This window comes from Anser cygnoides, chromosome 14 (assembly GCF_040182565.1).
Source record: "Anser cygnoides isolate HZ-2024a breed goose chromosome 14, Taihu_goose_T2T_genome, whole genome shotgun sequence".
Taxonomy (NCBI): domain Eukaryota; kingdom Metazoa; phylum Chordata; class Aves; order Anseriformes; family Anatidae; genus Anser; species Anser cygnoides.
In genome coordinates, this window is record NC_089886.1 from 5426216 (window position 1) to 5450113 (window position 23898).

Consider the following 23898-nt stretch of genomic DNA (forward strand, 5'->3'; position numbering starts at 1 on the left):
ACTTCTACTGTAGTGAGGCAATCAAGATAACGAACAAAAATAATCTTCTGAGGTCTCATCAGAAACTTTCCTCCTCACAAGTCGCAGCTACTGGACAGCATAATGAACAGCCTAAAAGCAGAGTTGGCTCTCATACACGTTAAATTTTCAAACGAGCTGTAATTCAACTTTTGACAACTGAAGTCCCTCAGATGAATAGATCTGGACTTGCATTTGTTACTTGAGCAATTTCTTGGAGTTAGTCCAGATTTGAAGTCTATACATTGAAATAAACTGATTTGAAATAATGAGTATTGGTGCTTATAAATTATTTAATTTTAAAAATCCAGTCCAATCTATATTACTGAGATACCCTTCCTGTCTAAAAAACGCTTTTTAGTTTAAAAAGCATGATTCTGAATACAGGGTGCACCATTATTTCAAAGTATTCAATCATCACTTTCTTTTTAACAGCTTGTATTAGACATGCTTTCAGGTTTTCATCCAACTGCCAGTTAGAAACCAGTGGCTTTTCTGCCCTTTCCTCTCATTAGGGACTTGCTGCTCTGTACCTGGAAATCTTCATCCCTCATCAGCCAACGACACGAAAGCAAAAATCTCATATATAATAGTAGTATCATGTACATCCTATTAAAGAGGATGGATAACATATTCAAGAGTGCCTCAGGGCCACAATTTCAAAGATACGTGTAGTGCTGAAAGATGCAGGTGAAAGACTCCTGGGACTTTCCAAAGCTCCCAGCTGCATAACTCCCATCGATTTCAGTTATTCAAATGAAAATTTGTTAAACCTATTTGTTCTGGAGCTGAAGTTTCACTTGAAGTCTGGGAGAGACATAATCCTGTGGGCTAATTTTTAAAACTGACTCTCACTGATTTCAAAGGCAGGTAAATGTCTAAATATTCAGATAAATCTAGCCCCAAGTGAGGCATAAATCCTATTTAGGGTCTATCTCCCAATGAAATAATGACAGGTAGGTCCCTGTCTGCTTTGAGAAGCTGAATTTTAACATTGCAAACATTTTGACCATATACCCATTACATGGATGTAACACAGGATGGTCACTAAATGCGGCACAACCATATCTTTTACAGTAAAGGAATGGAAAGCACAAATTTAAAGATTCTTTTATTTTGCCCCCCAAAATAGTCTAAAAATCAAAGAATGCACACAGCTTTTAGACAAATTCTCCCCAAATATATATACAAGGATAACAATTGCCAGAACTAGAAAACGAGCAACTTGAAATGAGGCTTACAAATACTGCTACGGGAATAGAGGAAGAATGACAAAATAAGCAAGAAAAGGCTAAGACAGGGGCCTTACTGAGAAACAGCAAAGAAAAAAAAAAAAACACAAAACAAAAAGGGGCATGAAAGCTGAAGACCTGAAGTCAAGACAGATGGAGCAAATATATTCAAAACCATTTGCAATTGAGCTTATTTCATGAGACTTTGCTGTTTCAAATGGCAGAAATATTGGAAGCAAACCTATGCTAACTCAGCCTCTTAGGAAGTCCATTATGAAGATACTTGCCCTGGATGAGACCCTGAGCACAGTAGCAAGGAGGCTGAAAGATTCACCTTACCCCATGAAAATATTCTTACCCATGAAAATATTACCCTACCCAATGCCACAGCCCAGTCAGGTAACGTAGTGGCCAGCCCCAGCTCTGCTGCTCTTCCACAGCAGGCCACAGAAGGCCTGCTTAATGCTGAAAACTATTTCTAAGAGAGTTATGAAACAATGTGAGGATTTCAGCCCCGGGCTGGCTACCATCAATACCCGCTTCAGCTCAGCCGTGCCCATTCAGCACCCTGCTCCTCCTCCCAAAGCCTCCTGCAGTGAAATCCTTTTGTTTCTGATGAACAAGATAATTCTCCAGTGCCGCTTCCAGCCAAGTGCTTTTTAATATTTCCCATACACTTGTAGGAGCAGATAAAATCCCTGACTTCTTTAGCCGCTTTCTTGCAGAAATTAAATTACCTTCCATGTTCTTGAGTAAACGACAGGGCTGTGAGATACCTCCCAAGTATCTCTCCTCTGTTGCAATGCTCCTGCATGCTATAAATACAAAGTTAATTTGTGCAATGTGTGGGCTCGCACTTGGAAACACAGAGGACTGTGCAAGCTAATATCCTTCCCAGGAAGAAACCCAGCATGATGCACGAAAGAAAATGGTGCAAGCAAGAGGCAGCCGACGGTCTCTAAAGTGCAAAACAAAGGCGTTTTTTTTTCCAGAGCTGGACTGACTGCCCCGATGGTGCTGAGCAGAGAAGAGGGGATGTCAAGAGCAAGCAAAGTTTTTGTATGAGGAAATGACTGGAGGATAAAACCGAGGTGGCAGGAGGCCTAGCTCGCCGTGACACGGCTGGCGGACAGACAGACGATACGTGGCTACAGCCCAGTGTTAAAAATCCTCTGGCGTCTCTCACCATTCGTTAGGGACTGACTTCACTTCCAAACGTTGGGATAAATATTAGCACAGCTATTCAAGATAGCCAGGACACCCAGCCCCTGTTTTTTCTCACTTTATGGCTTTTAGGTGTGGACTGTAACACATCACTTAAACAGCACAAAACAGATTGACTGAATAAGTCGTTGCGCTGGGCTTGAAAAAAATTTATTGTTTTGATTGGGTCGGTGGTGGGGTTCCACCCAAGATCCCTGGGAAAAGTTAATTAAGGACAACTGCTCACGCCATCACGCACGGTGAAATCAAGCAAAGTGGGGAGGGCAGCCCTGCTGGGAGCTGCTTCTGGGAAAGCGATCACGCCTCCGGGAGTTTGGGCACGAGGGAGCGTTCACCTGGAATTTATTTTATTTTGGGAACCACAGAAATTCAACCCTTTCAATTACCCTCTTATCTGCAGTAAATACTTCCACTATTTAGTTTATGTACTTGCTACGTACACTTTGATTTTATGCTTAATACCTTGTTACCGTATGAAACTAATTGATTTTATGCTTAATGCCTTGTTACTGTACAAAACGAGTTGATTACACCCACAAAACCAGCAGGGAAAACACAATCTGATGATTATGGTAGGATCTTTCACCAGAATTTAAAAGACAGATGGACAGACAGATCTCTTCTCTTTCAGCTATCCTTGGACCTATGTACCTCACCAGAAACCTACCTTGTACATGCACTAACAGGTAGTACCTGCAGGGACAAAGCCCTCTTGCCTCTCCATACTGGAGCAAAGCTTGGAGAGCTGGAAACAGGGGACTGGTCACCACCACCCCATCACTCTGCTAAAGTACAGAGTCTAGAAACTGGCTGAGTTTTGACGAAGGAAAGATCAGGACAACTCTGCTGACTGCCAAAGACTTCCCAGCGCCTCCTCTAGAGGCTGCTCGCATCGTGGACGCAAAGGGAAGGAACGCATCCTCATCCTCAGTCCCCAAAGGACACGTTTCTACCTCACGGCTCCCAACAGATCAACTGCTGCCTGTGCCAAGAGCTGTTACAGCCCTGCGGATACGGTTACACAGGCTGCACTTTCTAAACCACTTGCAGAGACAGCGTGCTTCAGAGTTGTTATTTCTTACAATTTGTGTGTTGGATGGTTTGCTAAAGTTAGGAGCAAGTATATTCCAGAGCTGGAACTTTTATGGCTTCTTTACCATTACCATATATTTTAATTCTTAAAAATAGTTTTAAGTGACATGATAAGTAAAGAGCCCTGGTTAATCTATTTCAGCCTGTTCACCACATTCCTGGTTTGGCCCGTTTGGCTTGGTAATTTAGAGATATATAAAACCATCTGTTTCACTGTAGACTGTTTTAAGCCTCAGAGGAAACAAACCACACAAATAAATGAAATTCACTATGTCATTTCTGTTTAGAATGTATGTATTTACAGCCATCAGAGTATGCACCAAGTACCCTATAACTCTAATGTTAGTGCAGATTTTTAACTATTTACAACACTGTTATAAAAAGGCAGTCAATTGAATTTATATCACACAAGGGATTTTCTTAAACTGTATTCCACCTCTCATTTAAAATGAAAAACCCTGACATTCCACACACTGTTAAAAGAATGCAATAAAGAAATCAAAAAACAAGCCTCACAATTAAACTACGTATCTTAGAAAAAATACATCCCAGGCAAATGTACCTAACAGCCTGGATTTTTGTCCATATATCTGCCTCTGTGGCTTGCAATGCCAAGAAGTCACCTACAGACACCCTATCCTCTTGACATTAACGTACATTTCAGCAATCATAGTCCATCTGTCAAAAACAGAGCAGCCCTACAATTTTTATTCAACAACATTTCACAAAGAACACGAATTTGCTGAACCTAAAGTTTTTACAGAAGTGCATTTTATTGAAAACCGACTTCTGTTCCAGGTGAGCGTGAGAAGGAATAAAGTCATCCCAGAATGAGTTGCCTATGAAGGGGGCTACCACTCACTTCCATTTTTTGGCCAAAGAAATAAACACATTTTGATTTTGATCTACAATAGAGATGATTTTTCAAAATTTGATTCTTATCCCACAAAACAGAGGCCTTGCTTACTGACTGGGGTACTAGAGGGCTGCTTATGGGTGGGCCTACTGCTCTGATATTTAGAAAAAGAAGATGGTTCCTTCGAATATTCTCTACCATCTGCTTTTATCACTACTGCATTATATAGTCTGTTGCACTGACAGTGGTTCTCAAGATTAAATATTTAACGAAGGAAATCCAAAGGTGTCCGCCATAGACTAAATACTAAATCAATTTAAGAAAGTTCAGTGCAAGACTGCATAACATTTTACTGCAGTGTGAACAAGGAGTAGGTAGGTGGCCTGGGACCTAAAGTGATTCTTGCAGAATCAAAGAATTTAACTGAGCAGTTTTAAAAATGTATAAGCCAATCGAAGCTTCTAATACAACCTTATTTGAAGACAGTTCTCCAAACCATGTTTTTCAGCAGGGAGCTTAGGATAAGGGAATACACATCTAAAACGCAAGGACTTCCAGGGACCTGAGGCCCTGACCCTATGCCACCATCCATCAAAACACATAAGCAGGACTTTGAACATTTTAATAGTCCCACTGTCAGCTTCTTCCTTGGCCCCTTTTTCTTCTTTTCCTTCTCCCATTTTGGCTTTTCTAGAAGTGACCTGGATTTTGCTCCTAGAATTATTTTATCTCCTGCCATGAGAAAAAATCTATGATGTCTTAATCAAATGGCTCAACCAACCTACATCCCCCCTCCTCTCACTGTCTTCCTGCAGCGCAGTTAGCAGGGCTGTACTCACAATATTCATCAGGGTCAGCAGGTACTTCTGAACGTGTTCTTTCCCATGGAACTGAACAACCGAGTCATCAACCCCCAGAAGGACTTCAATGTTGTAATCATCATCCGTCGCATGCCTTCGATAGCGCTGCCTTGATCTATGCACCCGGTCTTCAATGAGGCTCAATGCGCTGTCGAGACGATCCAAATTAGTGAGGTTAGGCGCTGAAATCAGACAGACAAACAAGTTAGCAACCAGCCACGGTTCAGGCTCAGGTCTCAGCTAAGCTGGTATGAATTTGAAGCAGCAGCCTTTGTTATGTTCTATATGTTACACAACAGCACTAGATTCACTTAATGGCAATTAAAAATGACCTAAACAAGACAGAGATATCTGACCTCAAAGATTACTTTGCAAAGTAAAAGCAATACTTCCTACAAAGTAATATTGTGAAAGAAATATAAAGCCAAAAAGACAGATACCAATGTCCTGATGAGACTGATGGAGCTGTCTGCAATAAAATAACTATTGCTTCAAAGTACTTGTAACAGAAATACACCGTTCAGGGCTCCCATGCTACCAAGGATATCCATGATTTCAGAACCACAATTAAAGGCAGATAACACACTTTAAATCTGATTTTACTGCCTACAATCATATTTCAAGGCAAGTTGCCAACATAACCTTTTAATATTCAGGCAGGTAGTAACAAACCAACCCCACACCCCTCATCACATTAGCTTCTTTCCTAGATACACAGACGTAATTCAACAGCACTGACATAAATCCTCTTTATTGTTACAAGTCAGGAACACACTTTAGATACGAAATGAATTCATTTTTAGCTACATTCAGGGATTGTTTAACAGCTTTTCATTCTTCATTCCCAGTTTGTCATGTCGCTTTGCATTATTGCATGTCAAAGACCAATCCATCACGCACAACAGCAGCCAACATTATTGCTAATGGTTTTAATAGTGCCTGTGATATGAAAAGCTTGTACTTTGACAGGACGGGGTACACCTGATATGGCACCTGTGCACTAAAAATGAACATGAAAATACGGAATCTTGACATCTCACCCTATAGAATGACAATGATTAGTGTTAATATCATTATTTTCATTTGCATTACAAGAGCCCTGGGAGCCCCAACAAGAATCTCTTCATTTCAGAGGATGTCAGAAGAAAGACTTGCTCAGAAAGGCAGAGAGAGTGCTGTGGATTGATTAAAGGCTTCCAGCGCTCACTTCAAGAGCAACATAATAGGAAGCAAAGGGAGGAAGCTAAAGCCATCACCTTCAAAGGAGAAATAAGAAACAACTCTTGGAAATGTTACAAAAGAAAGTGGATTCTCCATCTTCGTTTATTGAAGTTTTCACATCAAAACTGGCTGCTTGGGAAGGGAGGAATGAGTCACCAGGCCACGGGGCTCATTACAAGGATAACCAGGGTCTTGCCTTAAGGCCACGGCCTCAGGTTGCCGCCTCAGCAGGCCCTGCGCGATGCCGCGGTGCCAACGTGGCCTCCAGGCGCCAGGAGGGGAGGCACAGGCGGCCTCCCACCTCAGCCACACTGCCCATGCCCTTTGCTGTGCCTCCTCCTGGGCTTCAGCCTGTGTCTGCTGCGTGCAACACCCAAGCTGCAGAAATGCTCATCCCTCTGCCCCCTGCAAGAGACCTCTAGGCAAAGGACAGCCCCTGAAGGACACCCGTGCCTGTGTAGAAAGGACAGGCCTGGCACAAGACCCGCAGCCTCAGGCAATTGTGCTGCGCTGACCGCTCCTTCCTCGCTCATCGGACAGACAGAGAAGGCCCTGTGTGGTGCCCCTATGTCTCCACCGTGTCCTTCTCACAGGAGGTCAGTGCCTGATGCATCTAGCAAGCACAACCACTGTGTTCTGTCAGCCCCAAAGCTCCCAGCAGCTTCCGCTCCTGGGGCTGCCAGATTTTAAGATTAGGCTGGTCAGAATCCGTGATTCAGCATGAAAATTTGCTCTTCTCGCAGAGCCCAGCTTTGCTGTGGAGGGGAACGCGTCTGGCCTGTCAGTGATGGAGAGAGCCCTTTGGCAGGGCTCTAAGCCAGCCAGCACCAGCCCTATCTCATGGTTTGCTTCACTGGGAAAGCCTCAGTTTTAATTCTCACTAGCGCCCAGAAGTAATTACTTAGCTATCACAATGGGCTCAGGAGATTCGCTATGGGATCATGGGGCAATCATACATTCATGATCCATAAGGCAAATCACAGTTACTGTAAAATTTGACAATAACTCTTATAAGCCCTCTAGAAAAGTAAGACCGGGCTGGCAGGGGCTGCAGGTCGTGTGCTCTCTCTGCAGCTCACAAAAAAAAAAATACAGCAATAAGCAGCAAGGCAAAAGCTATCAGACGTGATATTGCAAACCAGCAGGCGGGGGAGAGCCTGAGCCCTGCGGTGCGGCTGCAGACTGGGCTGGTGCAGGCTGCAGATGGGCAGCTCTGATGGCTGGGGGCCTGCCAGACTCGGTTGCCGTGCCTTTGTTTTGGTGGATGGGTGGCTGTCAAGGTATCTAGTGCTTTTGTGCTTTCCTTTCTTTCCCTGATGTGTCAAAGTCAAGCTAACTCCTTGCGTGGTTTCTTTATTCCTGCTGTGAGTAAATCAGCCGGAGGCAAAGCGCGATCCTAGCATCCTGCACTTACCATGCTGCACTGAAACTGCCTGCCCTCCCTCTGCTCCTTTCACCGCTGTCCCACTGGCACCCTGACAGTCCTGCTGGCTCCTGGGAAGCGTGATCAGGAGGCTCCCTGGGATTCATCTCACTGCCAGTGGGTGCCAACCAACCACTTTATGTTCTGCTCAGAGCATAAAAACTCACCACGCTCACACTTATCGCTGCCCCTCCAAGACAACTCGGCCGGCAGGCACTGGTACTTCTGAGGCACGGACTCGCCATGCTTCCCAGCCGGCTGGAGTCCGCCCCAGACCAGCAGCAGAGCTCTGGATATTTACGACAGCAGCTGCAAGGGTTTTGATTTGCATCCCAACTTCCCGCTGGCTGTCCTTCCCTGGGCGGCTCTCCCTGGACAGCGGGGGCTGCTCCACACGCAGCCCGACATCGCGCAGCCTGCTCCAGCTCTGCCCTGCCGCCCAGCCTCCTGGATGGCAAAGGGTTGGATTTGTTGGCCCATGCTACATTACAGCCACAAGAAGTTTACTCAACTGACAGCTGCGTCCTAATCTAAGTAATACCTCTATTTTCCTGCGGTGGAAGAAAAACAAAGTTGCATTTACAGTAAATGAGATATTTGTCAGGTTTTGGCATCTCAACTTTTTTTTTAATTTATATTGCTAATTTTGGTGCTGTATTGTTGTACTCTTAATAATATGCCAGAAAAGATAAGAACTCAAAGAAATAAATGACACCAAACTCCTCCTTCATATTTTCCACATTACCTTGCTTCTGACCACCCCTGCATTTTGCACAATAATGCTACAAGTCATCTCAAACTGCACTGCATTTTACTAAATCACCCCAAGACCTCTCCATCATATGTTCATTTTCAGCAACTTTTGCCAAATCAGTGCATCAGCCACTAATTATTGGTGCCAACTTTGCTCTCCATCTCCCAAGAGCAGACACTTGGCATTTGCAGGGGCTAACAATAGCCTCTGTTGAAACCTCCTCTGTGTTCCCACTAAGAAAAAAAAAAAACATTTCTGAAAATTAAACACTGAGAGACAGGCTTGTATTTTTCTCTTGTGCTAATCATCCAGAATAAATCACAGGGCAGCACCGCTGTAACAGTTCACCCACAAATCCCTCAAAAAAAGTATTTTTTTAAGCCAGCTAAAAAATCACCGATCGTTCAGTGACTTTCTCCTAACACTGCAGCCCTTCTTCCAGCTCAGTATAAGAAGTGGCCAAGTTGTTGATAGAAGGAAAACCTGGGCGTTTGGCTTAAGCATAAAAATGGGAGCCAGGCAACCTGGGCTGTGTTCCTGCCTCTGACACAGACTTCCCTGCGATGCTGGAGGATGCAGCAGGCAGCTGAGAGCTGGGAGGCAGAGCCTGACGAGGGAAAAGCATGTGCACGACCCAGCTTAATCCTGCAGCCTGAGATTTTTGGGTGTCCTCTGCTTTTTCTTGCTGCTAATGCAGGCAAGGGATCCTAACTTATCCTAGTACCTTTATTTGCAAACTTATCCTAGGCAGTGAAGTGCTACTCGTTCGCTGACTCAGGAACCAGACAATGACCCCAGCTGTGCCAGTCCCAATGATTTGTTAATATATGAAGAGCACATTGGAACCTAACGAGGAAAGGTCTTTATACTGTGCAGGTGCAAACTGCACACAGCTTTACACATCACACAAGATCCCTCTGCAGCGCTCCCTTTCCCTCAGCAATGTGCAATATCCCAATCTTTTATCTAAACTGTCCAGTTTTCAATCTGATATTTTACTTCTTGGTATTTGGGCTCTACCCTAGAGCCCAGGTTCCCTGCATCTAGAGGTCTGAGCACCCAGAATCACATAGCTTTGTGGTCTAATCCCCATCTCTAAGATGAGGAAAATTCACACTAACAAACATCAGGTTTGCCTTTGCAGGACTTCAGGTCCTGCATCTACCAGCCACAGCACCGCAGCCTTACCACTGGACACCCCCAGGCTACCCTGCTTGTCCCATACAAGAATTTTCCATCTGTGACTGTTCAGGATTTCTGACACCTTGTTTTCCAGGAAATTTTGCCTCGCTCATTAATCTTTGATATCATGTGCTTTACAGAAACCTAATTATATGACATCTTCGGAGATTCTGCCTTACCCATCGCAGCAGTCAAAACTCTAACAGATGCTGTGAGTTACTGAAGCATGAACACGCTGCCTGCCACGAAAACCGCCTCTCCCTGTGTTTTCTGTCACTCCCTTTAGGACATTCACCAAAAGTACAGTTGCTGGCTTGCGATCTTGTTTTGTTTTTTCATGACCACTTTCAAAAAGGCTCAGGGAAATACAGCTGCACCTACAGTTCTTACAAGTCCCTTATGAAGCTACACTTTAAAAATAGTATCAGCTGCAGGGTTCCCCAGTCTCACAGCAGCGATATTGTCCTAATAAAGCATTTCCTCCTGTTTTTTTTTTACCTTCTCCTTCTGGTAGGGGGAAGGCGACTTTATGAAAAGCCCAGTGCGGAGACCAGGACAGGCAGCTGGGAGACCAAACTGCGTGACTTGTTCACAGATATCATCTGCGGCTTGTCAGCAGAGCAGCCCACTGGAATTTCTTCTCAAACATGAGTGTGCAGCATTCAGACTGGCCAACCACCATTTCATATGCAGCTTGTTTGCTTTTGCGGACACTTCATCTGTCACGGTGGGAGCAGGCAAACACCTGAGCCGAATGCTGAGCTCCTCTTCTGCAGCCTCATAAGGCTGAGCATTTCTAACTTGCTGATGTGCTGTTGATCTCCATTCCCAGGACACGCTTCTGCAGGGACTCCCGGCTTCCCACTTTTTCATGTCAGTTGCTGCAGACCGCCGGCTTTTTTTGTTTTTTCTCGTTAACCCCCCGTGAATCAGACTGCACACTGGGGAAGCCCAGCTGGAGCCCATCGTGTTGCAGTGGCAGGCAGATCTGCGTGTACGGTACCGTTACAGCCACCTCGGGCTCCACACCGCTCAGCTGCGATGCAGCCAGTGACAACGTGACCCCGAGCCCGGGTCTTGCAGTCACAGCGGAGGTGTAAGGCCGTCCATCACTCAGTGCTGCAAGAACCAGGCTCCGTGGCAGGGAAGCACAAGCAGGCAGGATGGACTTGCTTTAGCTCTCAGCTTCCCACTGCTCGAGTACATCTGCACCTCTGGAAAAATACCAAACACCCTCGACAGCTTGACAAAGAACTGCTCTTTGGGGAATCGCACTTTAAATCACAAGTCATCTTTCTGCAACGCTCCCTGCCACCCGCACGCTGTAGGCTTCTGTTGTGTCTGTCCTCTGTGGCGACTGACTCCCCAGTTAGCCCCCAAGTAGCCCATTCGTGTATTCTACCAAAATCCCCGTTTGTCTTCCATGGTAAATTGAAGCCTAAACCACGGAGGTCTGAGGCAACAAACAACAGTCAACAAATCTTACTCTTTATTCCCTGGCAATTTTTTCTCCCGTTTTTAAGTTCATCTGTTTGGGTTTTTGTTATTCTGTCCTGTTGTATCCATTCGTGATGTGTCTTGTTCATTTGCTAATCATTAGTTTCTCTGACTTAATTTTCTTTTTACTTATTTCTGCTGTTTATGCAGCCCTGCTCACCTTCCTCTTTGCTTTGTTTTCCAAATGTCCTCTATTTGCCTTTCTTCTCCCCCTTGCTAACCTGCTCAGCTACATAGGACTTTCATAATTTATAAATCCCTTTTTCAAACTACAGTCTGCATTTGGACCTTTCTGCTATTTATCATTCATATGAAAACTGGGTAAATCCAACAAGGTGAATTAAAATGGAAGAGAGCTCCTGTGAGGTGAAAGGTAATTGAAAATGCTCTAAACAAGAGAAGCGAATCACACACAGTACGCTCGGCACATGATACAAAGCTGGCCCTGCTTAGAAGGGCATCCCCAAGAGGACATTGCCTCAACACAATTTTAACTTGGAACTCAATTTTCAGAGGATTCATGTGATTTCTTGAATCTCAGGTTAACACAGTGGTTGCTACCTGGTAAACCCTTACCCAACAGCAATTATCACAGCAGAACTCTCTTCGGGTGTGTGTTCAAATTCCTTCTCGTCCACTTTTTTACCTAAACCAAAAGCAAGGCCACACCAGCAGTCTAAAGACCAGGCACGCAGCAGGCATCCTCACAGAGGTTACGAATCCCAGTCCTGCCCTTATCCGCAAAGAAGAGTAATTCAGACGGAAACTTTTGGGCTGCATGCCTTGCTAACCATATGATCTCATTATGAGCTCCTTGTCTCTTAATTTACAGTAATGCCGTGTCTAGTTGGATCGTGTGTTAACACAGCGCCTGCTCCACCTTCCACCCATCGGTGGGCAGTCTGCCACAGGTATTGGGGAGGCTGGGCTCCAAAACCTCCAGCCTCCCAGTCTCCAGCTGCAGGAAGGCCAGCAGGCACGGCAGCTGAAATCCTCCTGGAATGACCAGGTCCTAGCACGTGAAACCACTACAAGGTCAAAGTACTTCAAAAACTGCATGTTTGGGCCTTACAGAGCATTCCTGTAAACTTCCTGGGTTAGGAAAATTGTGCCGTATTTGCAAAATGAATGCACATTAACAGCACACCAGCATACTGAGTGCAGGCGGGCTGCTCGCCAGTCTCTTTCTTTCTTGTCACCTACACAATGGTACGATGGCTTCAAATCTGGAGACATGCTCAAGAGTCTGCCTGAGCCAGAGTCACAAAGGATAACAAAGTTGAAACCTACCGAAGTGGCAAAATCTGGGAGAACTTTGAAAACTGAAGAGAAAATGTCGTTTCCAAAGGATAAACCAATTAGTGCAGTGACAATGGCCAGGTGGACGCTGTGGCAAACAGCCAGGCGAGAGACACGAAGAATAACCCCAGCGGGTTGTTGCCAAGGAGACTTTTCTGGCACGGCACAACAGAGAGGAAAGGTATTACAATACTAAAAAGAAAAGTTGAAAACTAAATTGATCTCATCAGGGCCACAGTCACACAATGAGCAACACAAAGATGAGAGGTAATTGCACTGCTAAAAGATTAAGTGATAGCAAGGTAATATAATATCCTGGGCTAAAACTTTTTTTTTTTTTTGCAAAATGGTGAAACATCTTGTGTTACTATTTCAACTTTCATATTGCAACATAATAGTCAAAAAGGTGCATTGAAAAGAATGGCAAACCAACCAGGCAAACCATTCAGTGTGACCTTGTTGAAATGGAGCGTTCTGAGAACTGAACACAAAGTTTTTCCAAAAGCAAAACTCATCCTTCAGAACATTTTCAGCTGTCATCCTTACTAAAGCAAATACAGGTTGCACGATTCAGCACCAAACAATGAATAAGCAAGATGTTTATAACTTGCTGCTTAAAACTAAGCTCAAAAAGGGCAAAAAAGCTACCCTGTAGAAAATTAATTTATGGGCCAACCTCTAAGTTTCACTGACTTAATTGATTGCATCTGGAAAATGCTTATCTTGCAGATATTTTGGCAAGTCATTGTAAACTGGCCTGCGTTGCAGAGCCTGTGACTCGCACGTGTTGCCCACTTTACCACATCCCACCCGCTTACACAACCCTCACCCGGTCCAGGAACGCGGCTCACGAGCATCCACGCGTAGGCACGCAGACGAGCCAGGTGGGCTTTGCTCTCAACACGTCCCATGGAGCTACAAAAGGGAGCTCCACGCTCTCAAGCTCATCTGAAGCTAATGCACAATTATCTAAAGCGTGGAGCTTGGACGCACAACGCCGAGCCTCCAAGCGGGGTTTACACGGCACGAGATGCGTCACGGCAGCTCCGCAGCCTGTGGCGAGGCAGGGCTGGAGAAGCGGAGAGGCCTAGGCCGGGAGGCCGTCTGGGCCCCCTGACACCACCTGATGCCACTTGATGCCACCTGATGCCACTTATTGCCCTCTAACACCCCAAAGCCCAAGCCCCAAACCCTTCTGCTTTGCTCAGAACAAGGGATCAGCATCTCACCCACAACTTCCTTCCCCCTGCCAGGCTTTAACGAAGTGTTTATGGGCCACTCGAGCCCGAAGCCGCCACCCAGATACTCAATGCATGATCCATATTCCAAGCATGATTAAATTACAGCAAATTAGCACATTAAATCAGCTGCCCAGCTGACCCCCCCGGCTTTGTAGGTGACACGTCTAACAATCTCACTTGCATTTTTAACAGAATGAAATGCCAAACCGCGGTACAGGACTTGAATAACAACAGGTTACAGGGAATGGCAGTTGTCTTTCCATAAGCAAACTATTCTGCACGAAGGGGAAATTAAGTTTAATTACAGTTTAACAAATAAACATTAAAAAACAGGTTAAAAAAAAGTAGAGTTCCTAACCAAGGCTAAGGGAGGAGGGAGGAAAGAGAGAGAAGATAAAAGCAAATGGATACAATAACCATACCTCATTGGAAATATTACTGAAAAATATCATCTGAAGCAAATATACATCTTTCTAGTTCTTTTTAGCCAGAGCCACTGACCAACAAACCTTGTCTTTCAGCAATGTTTCAGAGTAGAACTCTACCACTCTACCACCCTTTGAACAGGGGAGCTCTTGAGGGAGATGTGAAGTCTCACAAACTTGTAAAAGATCCAACGTCAAGTAACAAACAGCACAAATCTCATCAGTGTAACTAATGAATCACACAAACGACAATGCAAACAGCTCTTGGTCTTCTGTATAATCATAATGATCTTTTAATTAGACAAAGTAAACAGTCTGCTGTGTTCACATTGTGAAGAAAAGCATAGGAAAAAAGTTTTCCAAATCCTAGGGTGAAAAATGTGCACAGTTTGAACTACCTATTAATTCAACCAAGTTCTTGAACATCTCAGAATATTATACCAGAAACCATCAGTCACTCAGGAAAAAAAATGCTAATTTAATGAGAAGAAAACATCATCCAGGCAGCGTGAGCAATGGCAAAGCAATGTATGGCGCCTTGGCTACTTACACTGGCAGGACTTGAATCAGAGCAAGAAGGAGTTATAATTTTACCTATGTTTTGAAAATACCCATGTTGCTAAATCTGCCTGGACTTTCTGTAATAACAAAACCAGCTGCAATTGATTAAAGACTGTACGAAAGACGCAGCTAACTTGGAGGAAGCAAGCATTTCTTAAACTTAAAAATGACAGCAGAAAACCCTGAGAGACAGAGCCAGTCTCTGCTCCAGTGGAAGCACAAGAGGTTTATTCCCAAGGCATTTCAAAATCAAGGGCAAGGGCTTCTTTTGTCATTCGTAGACAGAGCTCTGGCTCTGTCAGGTCCTACAAAAGGCAAACTGCTAAACACTGCCTTTTCCTATTGAGGTGCGTGGGTGTGAGATGGGTCCCAAGGACAACAGCTGAGAATAGAGGCTTTCAAAATGCCGCAGTTTTTTGGAGGATGGATCAAGAACAGAGAGAGATAGAGGGAAAGAGGTAGAGAAGGGGAAAAGGGAGGAAGGAAAGCAGCTGGATGGATGCATGAGGTGAAAGCAAATCGAGAGGCAGAAGCTGGAATACTAAATACCACTGAAAAAGAGGCAGGTGAGAAGTCAAGGCCAGCCTTCGTGCTGCAGTTCCCCACTGCCTCCAGGAGAGCAGGTGGAGATGGGAGCCTGGCTCTGCGTGGCCGCCCAGCTGCCCCATGTGTGTAGGCAGGGCTTGAATGTTTCTTTTTGAGATAAATTTAGCATTAATATCTATGGGCTTTGGAGGGATTAGAGCCAGGTCAACATTCAGTTGTTTAGTTTCTTGGCAGTTCCAAGTTATTTTTAATTCATTTGGGATCAAATGGCCTCAAATACTGAAAATTTTTAAAACCGAAGAAACAAATCATTTCAGCTGATCTGAAATCACGTTTTACTCATTTGATCTGAAACCAAGCACCTCAAGTCTCAATTCAAAGTCTCATTTAAAAATAAAAGACATTGCAAAGGAAAGAAGGAAAATCGTTTGTTTCAAACCCACAGCCATGAAATCCAATTTCAGAGTTTTTCATTCTTTATCTGTACGAAGGTCAGTGAAACTTCGACATCTTTTATCACCAATGAAAAAATCACCCAACTCAATTGCAAGTGCCCAGTCTACTAAGAGTTTCCATTTGCCCCCTTCCACCATTTATTCTCTTCTTCCAAAGGGACGATCAACATTTCAGGACCTCCATGTCTTCCCTGGGATATTTAAGTTTTATCGATAAGCAAGTTGTGTTCAATGCTGTCTGATTTGTCTTTCAGTTTGGCTTGCAGCCTAATCAAACTGAGGATATTTGTCTATTAAATAAGATGTAGCTGGTACGATGTAATACTCCTTGGCAGGCTTTAGAGCACTTCTCCAACAGGGACAAATCAGACCCATTGAAGCTCAAAATAAAAGCCTTTCAAGAAATATGTAGCAAGGAATTTATCTCATATATTAAAGACAGTATCATCTTTGCCAGTGTAAACAAGGCCTACAGTGGTCAGAAATTGCATTTGTATTCACTTTGCAGAGTGTTATAAAATTGCTTTAGTATTAATGACAACGCTACCCTTACCACAGAAAATGAAATCAGACCTTGGGAAGTGAATGCAGAATGTCCAGTAAGAAGGGCTGGGAAGCATTTTACGTATGTGCACACATGTATATAACAGGAGCTAACATGAAAGAATTCTGTATTTTCACAAGGTATGATGGAACCTTATACACAAGGTATAATGGTGGTCGGAGGGTTGGTGGACAATTCGTGTTAGCTAACGTTTCTGTTAGAACTGTTTTTAATAGGAGTTAGACATACTGGAAAACTATCAGAAACAGCAAACTGAGATATTCAATTTAAACAAATTCATTAAATTCTCTATAAGAGATACAAACCCAAACTGATGCTGAAAAGTCTAAATAAGTCAATGGCTGTTAGAGAAACAGCAGAAGCTGTTAAGGATAAAAACAGACAGTCACTCCAAACCTTGAGACAGTTTCTGCCTGCTGAACTGTAACAGCCTATAAAGACCACTTAGCCTCTAACTTGTTACTTCTGCAGAGTAAACTGGAAATGTCAAAGCCAACACTGGAAAAGCCCCTCCATTTGCCTTATAAAGCTCTTGCTAGAGTAATCAAGTTAACGGAGAGCTCTGCTGATTTAAGTAGTAAAAGTTCCCAGTAATTAACACTTTCTATCTAAAACTGGTAAAATCTCAAGATCCTGTGCTTCTACAATGAGTAATGGGTTTTATCCAAATAATCGGTTGTGGTTAGTTGTACTCCATCATCTGTTTCTACCTAGTTAAAAGATTTGCCGACCAAGCTGCTCTTGGTTTACTTGATGCAAAACTGTCTGTTATCAATTAAACATCAAACAATAAAATGAAGGGAACAAATGCAAAAGCTTCCCACAAATCATCAGCTCTAACACCAAACACCATAGCTTATGTTTAATTTTAGGAACCAAAAGGTAAAAGGCTGTGCATAAATATAACCATGTTCTTTCAAAAAATTAAATCTGCAGATAAAAATACTTATCACACAAACACTGAAAATATTAATTATTAACGCATGCTGTGCTAACAGAAGTAGTAATGTTGTCCCCTTATTTGAAGTCAGAACAGAATGTATCCTCAATTCTGGCAGAGCAAAAAAAACATTACTTCAGTTGTCCAAGAGATAAATTCTTTACATTTTCCCATTACCTCAAAAAGAAGACAAGTTTATGCAGCTAAACAAAGTTAAGCAATAACTGAATTTACTTTAAAGAAATAAAGAGACATCTGGCAGCATGGGGGAAGCAAGGCTGGAGGGACAACTAACATCTTTTGGTAGCTGAAAAAGGCACGTTCTGTGTGTCAGGGTCTCTTCAACAGATTATTGTACTCTAGAAGCATAGTTTCCTACGTATCTCTTCAGCAAAATTAGTACCACAAATACTGCTTCCTTCAGTCCACCTATAGAATTTGTTCACGCAGATCTGAGACCATGAACAGTGTTGAAAAGCAATATTTTTGAAAGTCAGACAAAACTGCATTTATTTGGCCAACAATAGTTCTATTGAATTATGCAACACGAAAAAGACATTAAAGTACCACAGTCAATAAAGACTCTGCTTGGCTTTGGTGCCCTCCAAGCCCCCACAATCCCAAACAATTATTTTGGACTTGCAGGACTCTGCTTGATCTTCTGCAGTGTGGGAGCCGGAAATGTATTTATTGAAGCTGACACTAATCAATACCCATCATTTTCTCACAGGCTTCAACTTTATTACAAAAATCATACCAACAGCTGCTACTGTCCCATGGAGCTTCAAAAGAAAGCAAAGGGTGCTGGTACCTAAGTGCTCTCACTGCTTGGTTCTCCAGCTTATTTTCATCTGAGCTCCAGGGTGCCTTCGGTGCAAAGTTTTACATCTGACCTTTCCTATACTTCTCTTAACTTCAGAGAATTTGAATTTATTACTTTTTCACTCTTTCCAATCTATTTCTGGCTAATCTCTAAAATTTCAGAAGCTTTCAGAAAGCTTTCTTGCATTCTGGTTTCAGTCCAAGATGTCTTACTCTGAAATACTGCAGTGCAGCTGGGCAACTCTTGCTGAATAATTGGCTCCCCCAAATGAAGTTTGGATTGTTTTGAAATGATTTTCAAATTAAATTTTTAGAGGGGCAATCAATCAATAAATAAAGAGAATGGAGCAGGGACTCTTGTTTCATTCCAGTGAATGTAGACTCCACAAAACAGAAGTGCCCAACCAGCTCAGGCTAAAGCAGAGGACATGCAAGTGTGCAGGACCCTGGGGGTGTTTATCTTCAAATGGTAAAAGCCAGCTCTAGCTTGCAAACTTGCAAATGTTGCAGAGTTAGCCTGTGCCTTAGTTCTCTGAAGTATAATGTGCATTAAGGAGGTTGATTCATAGAAAGAGCCAAAGGGCAAAGTGCAAAGGAGGGCTGAACCTTGCCAAAGGGTTTTTATCTGTGGGCGTTTGATGCAACCAAGCAACATGAGGGAGATCTCCAGCCCCAGAGCTTGCCTTTTGCACAGACTGTCTAAGCCATTACTTCTTGACCCAAAAAGGCCATTTGAATGGGAGATCATTATCCAAACACTTTAACCTTGCTAAAAATAAGGAAATACCAATTCCGAGCATCCAGCTGCACTGGGGATGAGGGGCAGTGTGGGGAACACAATGAAAAAAAAAATCACAATGTGAAAAGAAGGGAAGCAAAGCAGCTGGCACAGAGAAAAACCCTTTAAAGCTGGAACCATAAAGCAGGAGTGTCAAGCAGCAGTGTGAAATCAGTGCAGCAGCCATTACACATGGCAGGAGTTTCAGTCATCTCTTCTCACCGAGCCGTAGCTGAGGGGCTCAGCACCGGGGCCAGGCGGGTGGCAGGGAGGCAGAGCCATGGCAGCAGCCACCAGAGCAGACTCACCTGGGTCATCCTTACAGCGTTAAGAGAATGAAAAGATAAAGAGGGAGATGTGGGTAGCATCTGCTCTACAGGGAAGATCTGAATTTCAGACAGAGGGCTGCAGATAACACTTGATATTCAAATAAATACTGCCTTTTTTTCCCCCAAAATGAAGACCTTAGCTGAAGAATTAGGGTTTTGTGTTCATGGAGCTGAATAATTTCAGACAATTACATTAATATTATGTTTTTAAAACTTACCTGGAAATCCAATGTTCTGGGAGACAAAAGAGAACACTAGTATTTGGATCATCTAAGGTACGAGGAAAGTCAGTAAGGAACAAAATGTCTGAAGCATGAACCTGCCAGAATTATTTCTTAACACCACAAATTTCAGGTCCATTTGAAGTCTCACAACAGAGAAACTAAGGCAACCGATTGAACTTCCATGCGAAAAGATTAAAAAAAAATTCCTATAGAGTACAGCATGTGGTCTTGCAGAAATGTCCTGAATTCACCCAGGGAGACTGAGGCCTGCTGCAGAAACCCTCTGGTCGCATTTGTCAAGGCAGAGAGAGGGTAAAAATGTACTTTCTCATCCAGCTGCATACGCAGCTCCTCAGCCTGCGTTTTCCAGTCTTCCAGGCCTGGCTCTAGCTCAAGCCAGATATTACCTGGAGCTATCTCAACAAAACCAAACACATGCCCAGCAGCTGGTGCTCAACGTGCAGCCCCACTGACACCAGCTGCTTCACTTCAGCAGAGCCACGTTTCCACCTTCTCCTTGTGACTCGGAATAATCTCCAGAAAACCACCACCCTTCCCCGAAGACAAGTCATGGCAGAACCCCAGCAGGTTCTTTAGGTAACCATCTGGGCAGGGAAACAGCTCGAGCCAAAATGTGTGTGAGGGGGGAGAAGGGTTGTTTGGGCCTGGGGAGAGGAGTTCCACTTCCAAGTGCTACACCAGGAAGGGAAATGCCAGCAAATATCTGCAAGGGAAGAGGCAAAAAAAAAAAAAAAAAAAGTGTGCTGACAGCACAGAAGTGTGGGGCTCTGAAAAAAATGTATTTGTGAGGCAAAGTGGACAGATTAGAGAGGAAGAGCCAAGTGACAAAGAATAAAGCCCCTCGCAGGAAGCCTGGGCTGCAGGCCGATGGTGGTTCCGTGCCCTCCTGCACAAGCAGCCCATCTTTCCCGGGCTCCAGGTAACGCCAGGAAGAGGTGGCTGAACCTCTCTGGGTCTATCTAGGAACTATCCCTAGTCTTCTAGGGATGAAAATGTCCTCTAGGAAATCTAAGCAGCCTGTAAACTGGCAGTTAATTGTAGAGGAAGGAGCCGCGTTACACCTGACAGGGCCAAGCACAGGGGTTTCATGCCCACGGGATTACCCCGGCCTCACTGGCAGCAGAGGGACAGCCCGGCCCCCCCTGCCTGCAGGAATTTCGAGACCTGATTTCTAGACCGTGGCTGTTTTGTGGAAAGGGCACCAGCACGGCCTTTTCCTACCCCTTTCTCCCTGCAGCACACTAACTTGGAACAATGTGCACGTGCCGTAACAGCAGCCTGTGGTTTACTGAGTCTCCCCAGATTCCCTGCTCCCTGAAAAAGCGGGGAGCTGCCCCTGGGCTCCGAGATCCCAGCTCGCATCCTCCACTTCCCTGCTTCCTGGCTGGGCTTTAGCAATAGCCTTCATGGAAGCAGCTGATAGCAACAAGCCATTTTTTCCTGGAGCCAACTGTTTTCTCAAACTTCTGTAAATGTCTGCTTCCTAACATGAAGTTAGCAAAGATGTATAATTATGGATGTAGCATAAGGAGCAGACAAGCCAAATTAAGCTTCCGATCGCATGTCTAATTTATGTACAACTGCAGCAATTACAGATGCAAATTAAATAACTGTGCAGAAAATGGGTTTTATTAGCCATAACTAAAACCCAATAAAACTCACTAGCTCATGCACATCTCTGCACTGAATGTGCCTCTTTAGAATGTCAATTAGAAATGTGAGAAACAACCAGGATTTTCTATTTCCTAATATGAAAAAAGGTAAGCTGTCAGAGCACGTCTTCCACAACAAAACAAATAGGAGCTCTAATTGGCAATTTCAGAGCAACACATTGTTTTAGAGGCAGTAGTTCTATGCAACTTTTAAACACATTATTTATACTCAGTCTTTCGTGCTTGACATGGCTAAGGAAAGTCTCATCTAATAAAACTATGTGTGTAAAGTAACTCAGATTCAGAAGAAACCCACTATGACTGCCTGGCAGGTTGGGATTTAAAAGTTTAAACTCAAAGCTGAGGAACACTGTGCCTAACTTTGCAGTTCTTCTGAGATTTGGGAAGTTGGGGGCCTCTTAGCATCATATCAACTGGATCCAGGGCTGTGAAATGCCTCTCTTGATATTTTAATACTGAAACCACTCAAATCTTCTGTCACTCAGGCTTAGCATGGGGTGCTGCCATGTCTAAGGAGCCAGTGCTAACCTGTCAATTTGTTTAAAAGCAATAAAATAAACCGTTCCCATTAAATCACAGTTAATCCTGCTGCATGGTTCTTATACAATTCCCTGCTATGTGTGATTAAACCTCCTCTATACTTCTGTAGCATGAGCACCTGGATAAATATATACCACGGTGTGACCAAACTGTCTGTTTGGTTCATCCCTTGTTTTGCAGTGGGAGGAGATTTTCCCGGCTATCTGCATTGCGTACACATGCGTTAAGCGCTCCGGCTCTGACCTGGAGTGACTGCTGGCTCTCGGCATGGGAATCCTGGCATGGTCCTCTACAGCCACCCATACGCAGCAGGTCAGAGCAGGGCCACCAGCACACAGCACAGATACAAGCCAGGATGCCCAGCCATGGGATGGATAATTCCCAGTATATATCCCATCCTTCCTTCCCCATCCAGCCGCAGGCAGAGTCTCTGCATACAGCCCAGGCGTGTCGGATTGCCCAGCTCCCTTCCGCAAGGGGCACTGGTGGCAGCTGAGCAGGGCCAGGGACACGAGGATCAGACAGAAACACCCAGCTTCTCACGTGGGGCAGGCTCCAGATGCCAGATGGGGAGCAGGCAGCATGCCAGGGGTTAGCAGCCCCCTTCTCTTCAATGTGCCTTCCACCAGGTGCCTCCTTCTCCACTCAAACCTGCAGATGCTCTCCGCTTCCTCAGCTGTCCCACTTCATGGTGCATTATTTCCAACACAGTGCCTTCCCCAGTGCACACAGCAATAGAGGTGGGTCTTCAAAACACCACATAAGATTAGCAAGACCTATTCATATGCTTTCTCCCAGCGGACCCAGTCCTGCATGCTGTCCCTGTCGCTGCCCCGCGCTTCTCATGCCAGACCGCAGCATGGACGCTCATTCTGGTTGCAGAAACCTCCTTCAGAATTTAAATATACCACATTCACTGCCTTCCCCTTATCTCTTGTGGCAGTTATATCCTCGAACAACTCCAGCAAATTACTTAAGCATGACCTCCCTTGCCTGAATGTCTGCCAGGTAGTCTTAATTAAACTGTGCATCCCCATATACGTGCTCCATAACACCCTGAGGAGAGGTTTCCAAGATTTCCTCATTTTGTGTATTCCCTTGGATCATTTATCATTAAACAGCAATAATGATAAGCAAAATGGAAAAGACAAGAATAGTCCTGTATCTGCATAAAGATAGCACACAGAAAATAAATAACTAGAAATTGGTTATCAGACTGGCCACCCCGCCTCTCCCCACACCGAGCCCCTGAGACGCTGAGCGCTCCCCTGCCACCACCTGAGTAAAATCCAAAGATGTGTTCAGAACAGGTCTTATCATAGGAAGGATTATGTAAGTTGCTAAAAGGCCCAGAAATACTGATTTTGCTTATGATTTAATAGGAGCACGTACATGGAATCATTTCCAGCTTTATTAACGAAGGGTCTCATACCAAAGGCATTGTCACTTGGTAATTAAATTTGATGTCACAGTTGTATATTTGGAAGTTCCAGGCTCCATAAAAAGCTGAAAAAACCCAACCCTCAGTGAGCCCACCCCCTTCCCACACTGGTCCCTTTCTCTTAAATCAATGCTACACCTACTGACAGGCTGAGCACGTGCGGGAGCATCCCGCTGCCACCAGCAGCACCCAGCTCCACCACATCGCTGGGGCAGGCAGAGCTCGCACAGAGGCACATCGCCAGGGCTGGCACACGACAGCAGCAGGAGCCTGCCACGTAGCACATAACATCCAGGCAAGGTGAGCAAGGTAATGGAAGGCGCGGATTTATTAATCCTATCAAAAAACAATTTAAGGAGATTTAGGATTTACATTTATCCCATGCCTGATTTAAGAAGATATTTGAAGTCCTGCCTTTGTTTCTCATCATATTTTGTAGCTGACCCGTTTCTGTTCATAATTAACACCATGGTTTAGTTTTACCCCAGAATCAAGACAGCTTTGGAAAAATGATCTGGGTTGTATTTGGACTGATGCAACGAGATTGTCATCTAAATTCTGAGTATAAGACCGTTGTGTATCAGACCCGTTTGGGTTGGAAGGGATCTTAAACCCATCCAGTTCCAGCCCCCTGCCACGGGCAGGGACACCTCCCACCCGACCAAGTTGCTCCAAGCCC

General features: G+C 44.3%; 1 protein-coding gene across 2 annotated transcripts in view; it reads right to left on the reverse strand.

The window, feature by feature from the left end:
- ADAMTS2 (ADAM metallopeptidase with thrombospondin type 1 motif 2) overlaps nucleotides 1–23898 on the reverse strand; it is a 191086-nt gene that overhangs the window by 66679 nt on the left and 100509 nt on the right. For both annotated transcript variants that reach the window (XM_048057168.2, XM_067005513.1), the window contains exon 4: nucleotides 5262–5464. In XM_048057168.2, the coding sequence (XP_047913125.2) occupies nucleotides 5262–5464 (203 nt within the window). The remainder of the gene's footprint in view (nucleotides 1–5261; nucleotides 5465–23898) is intronic.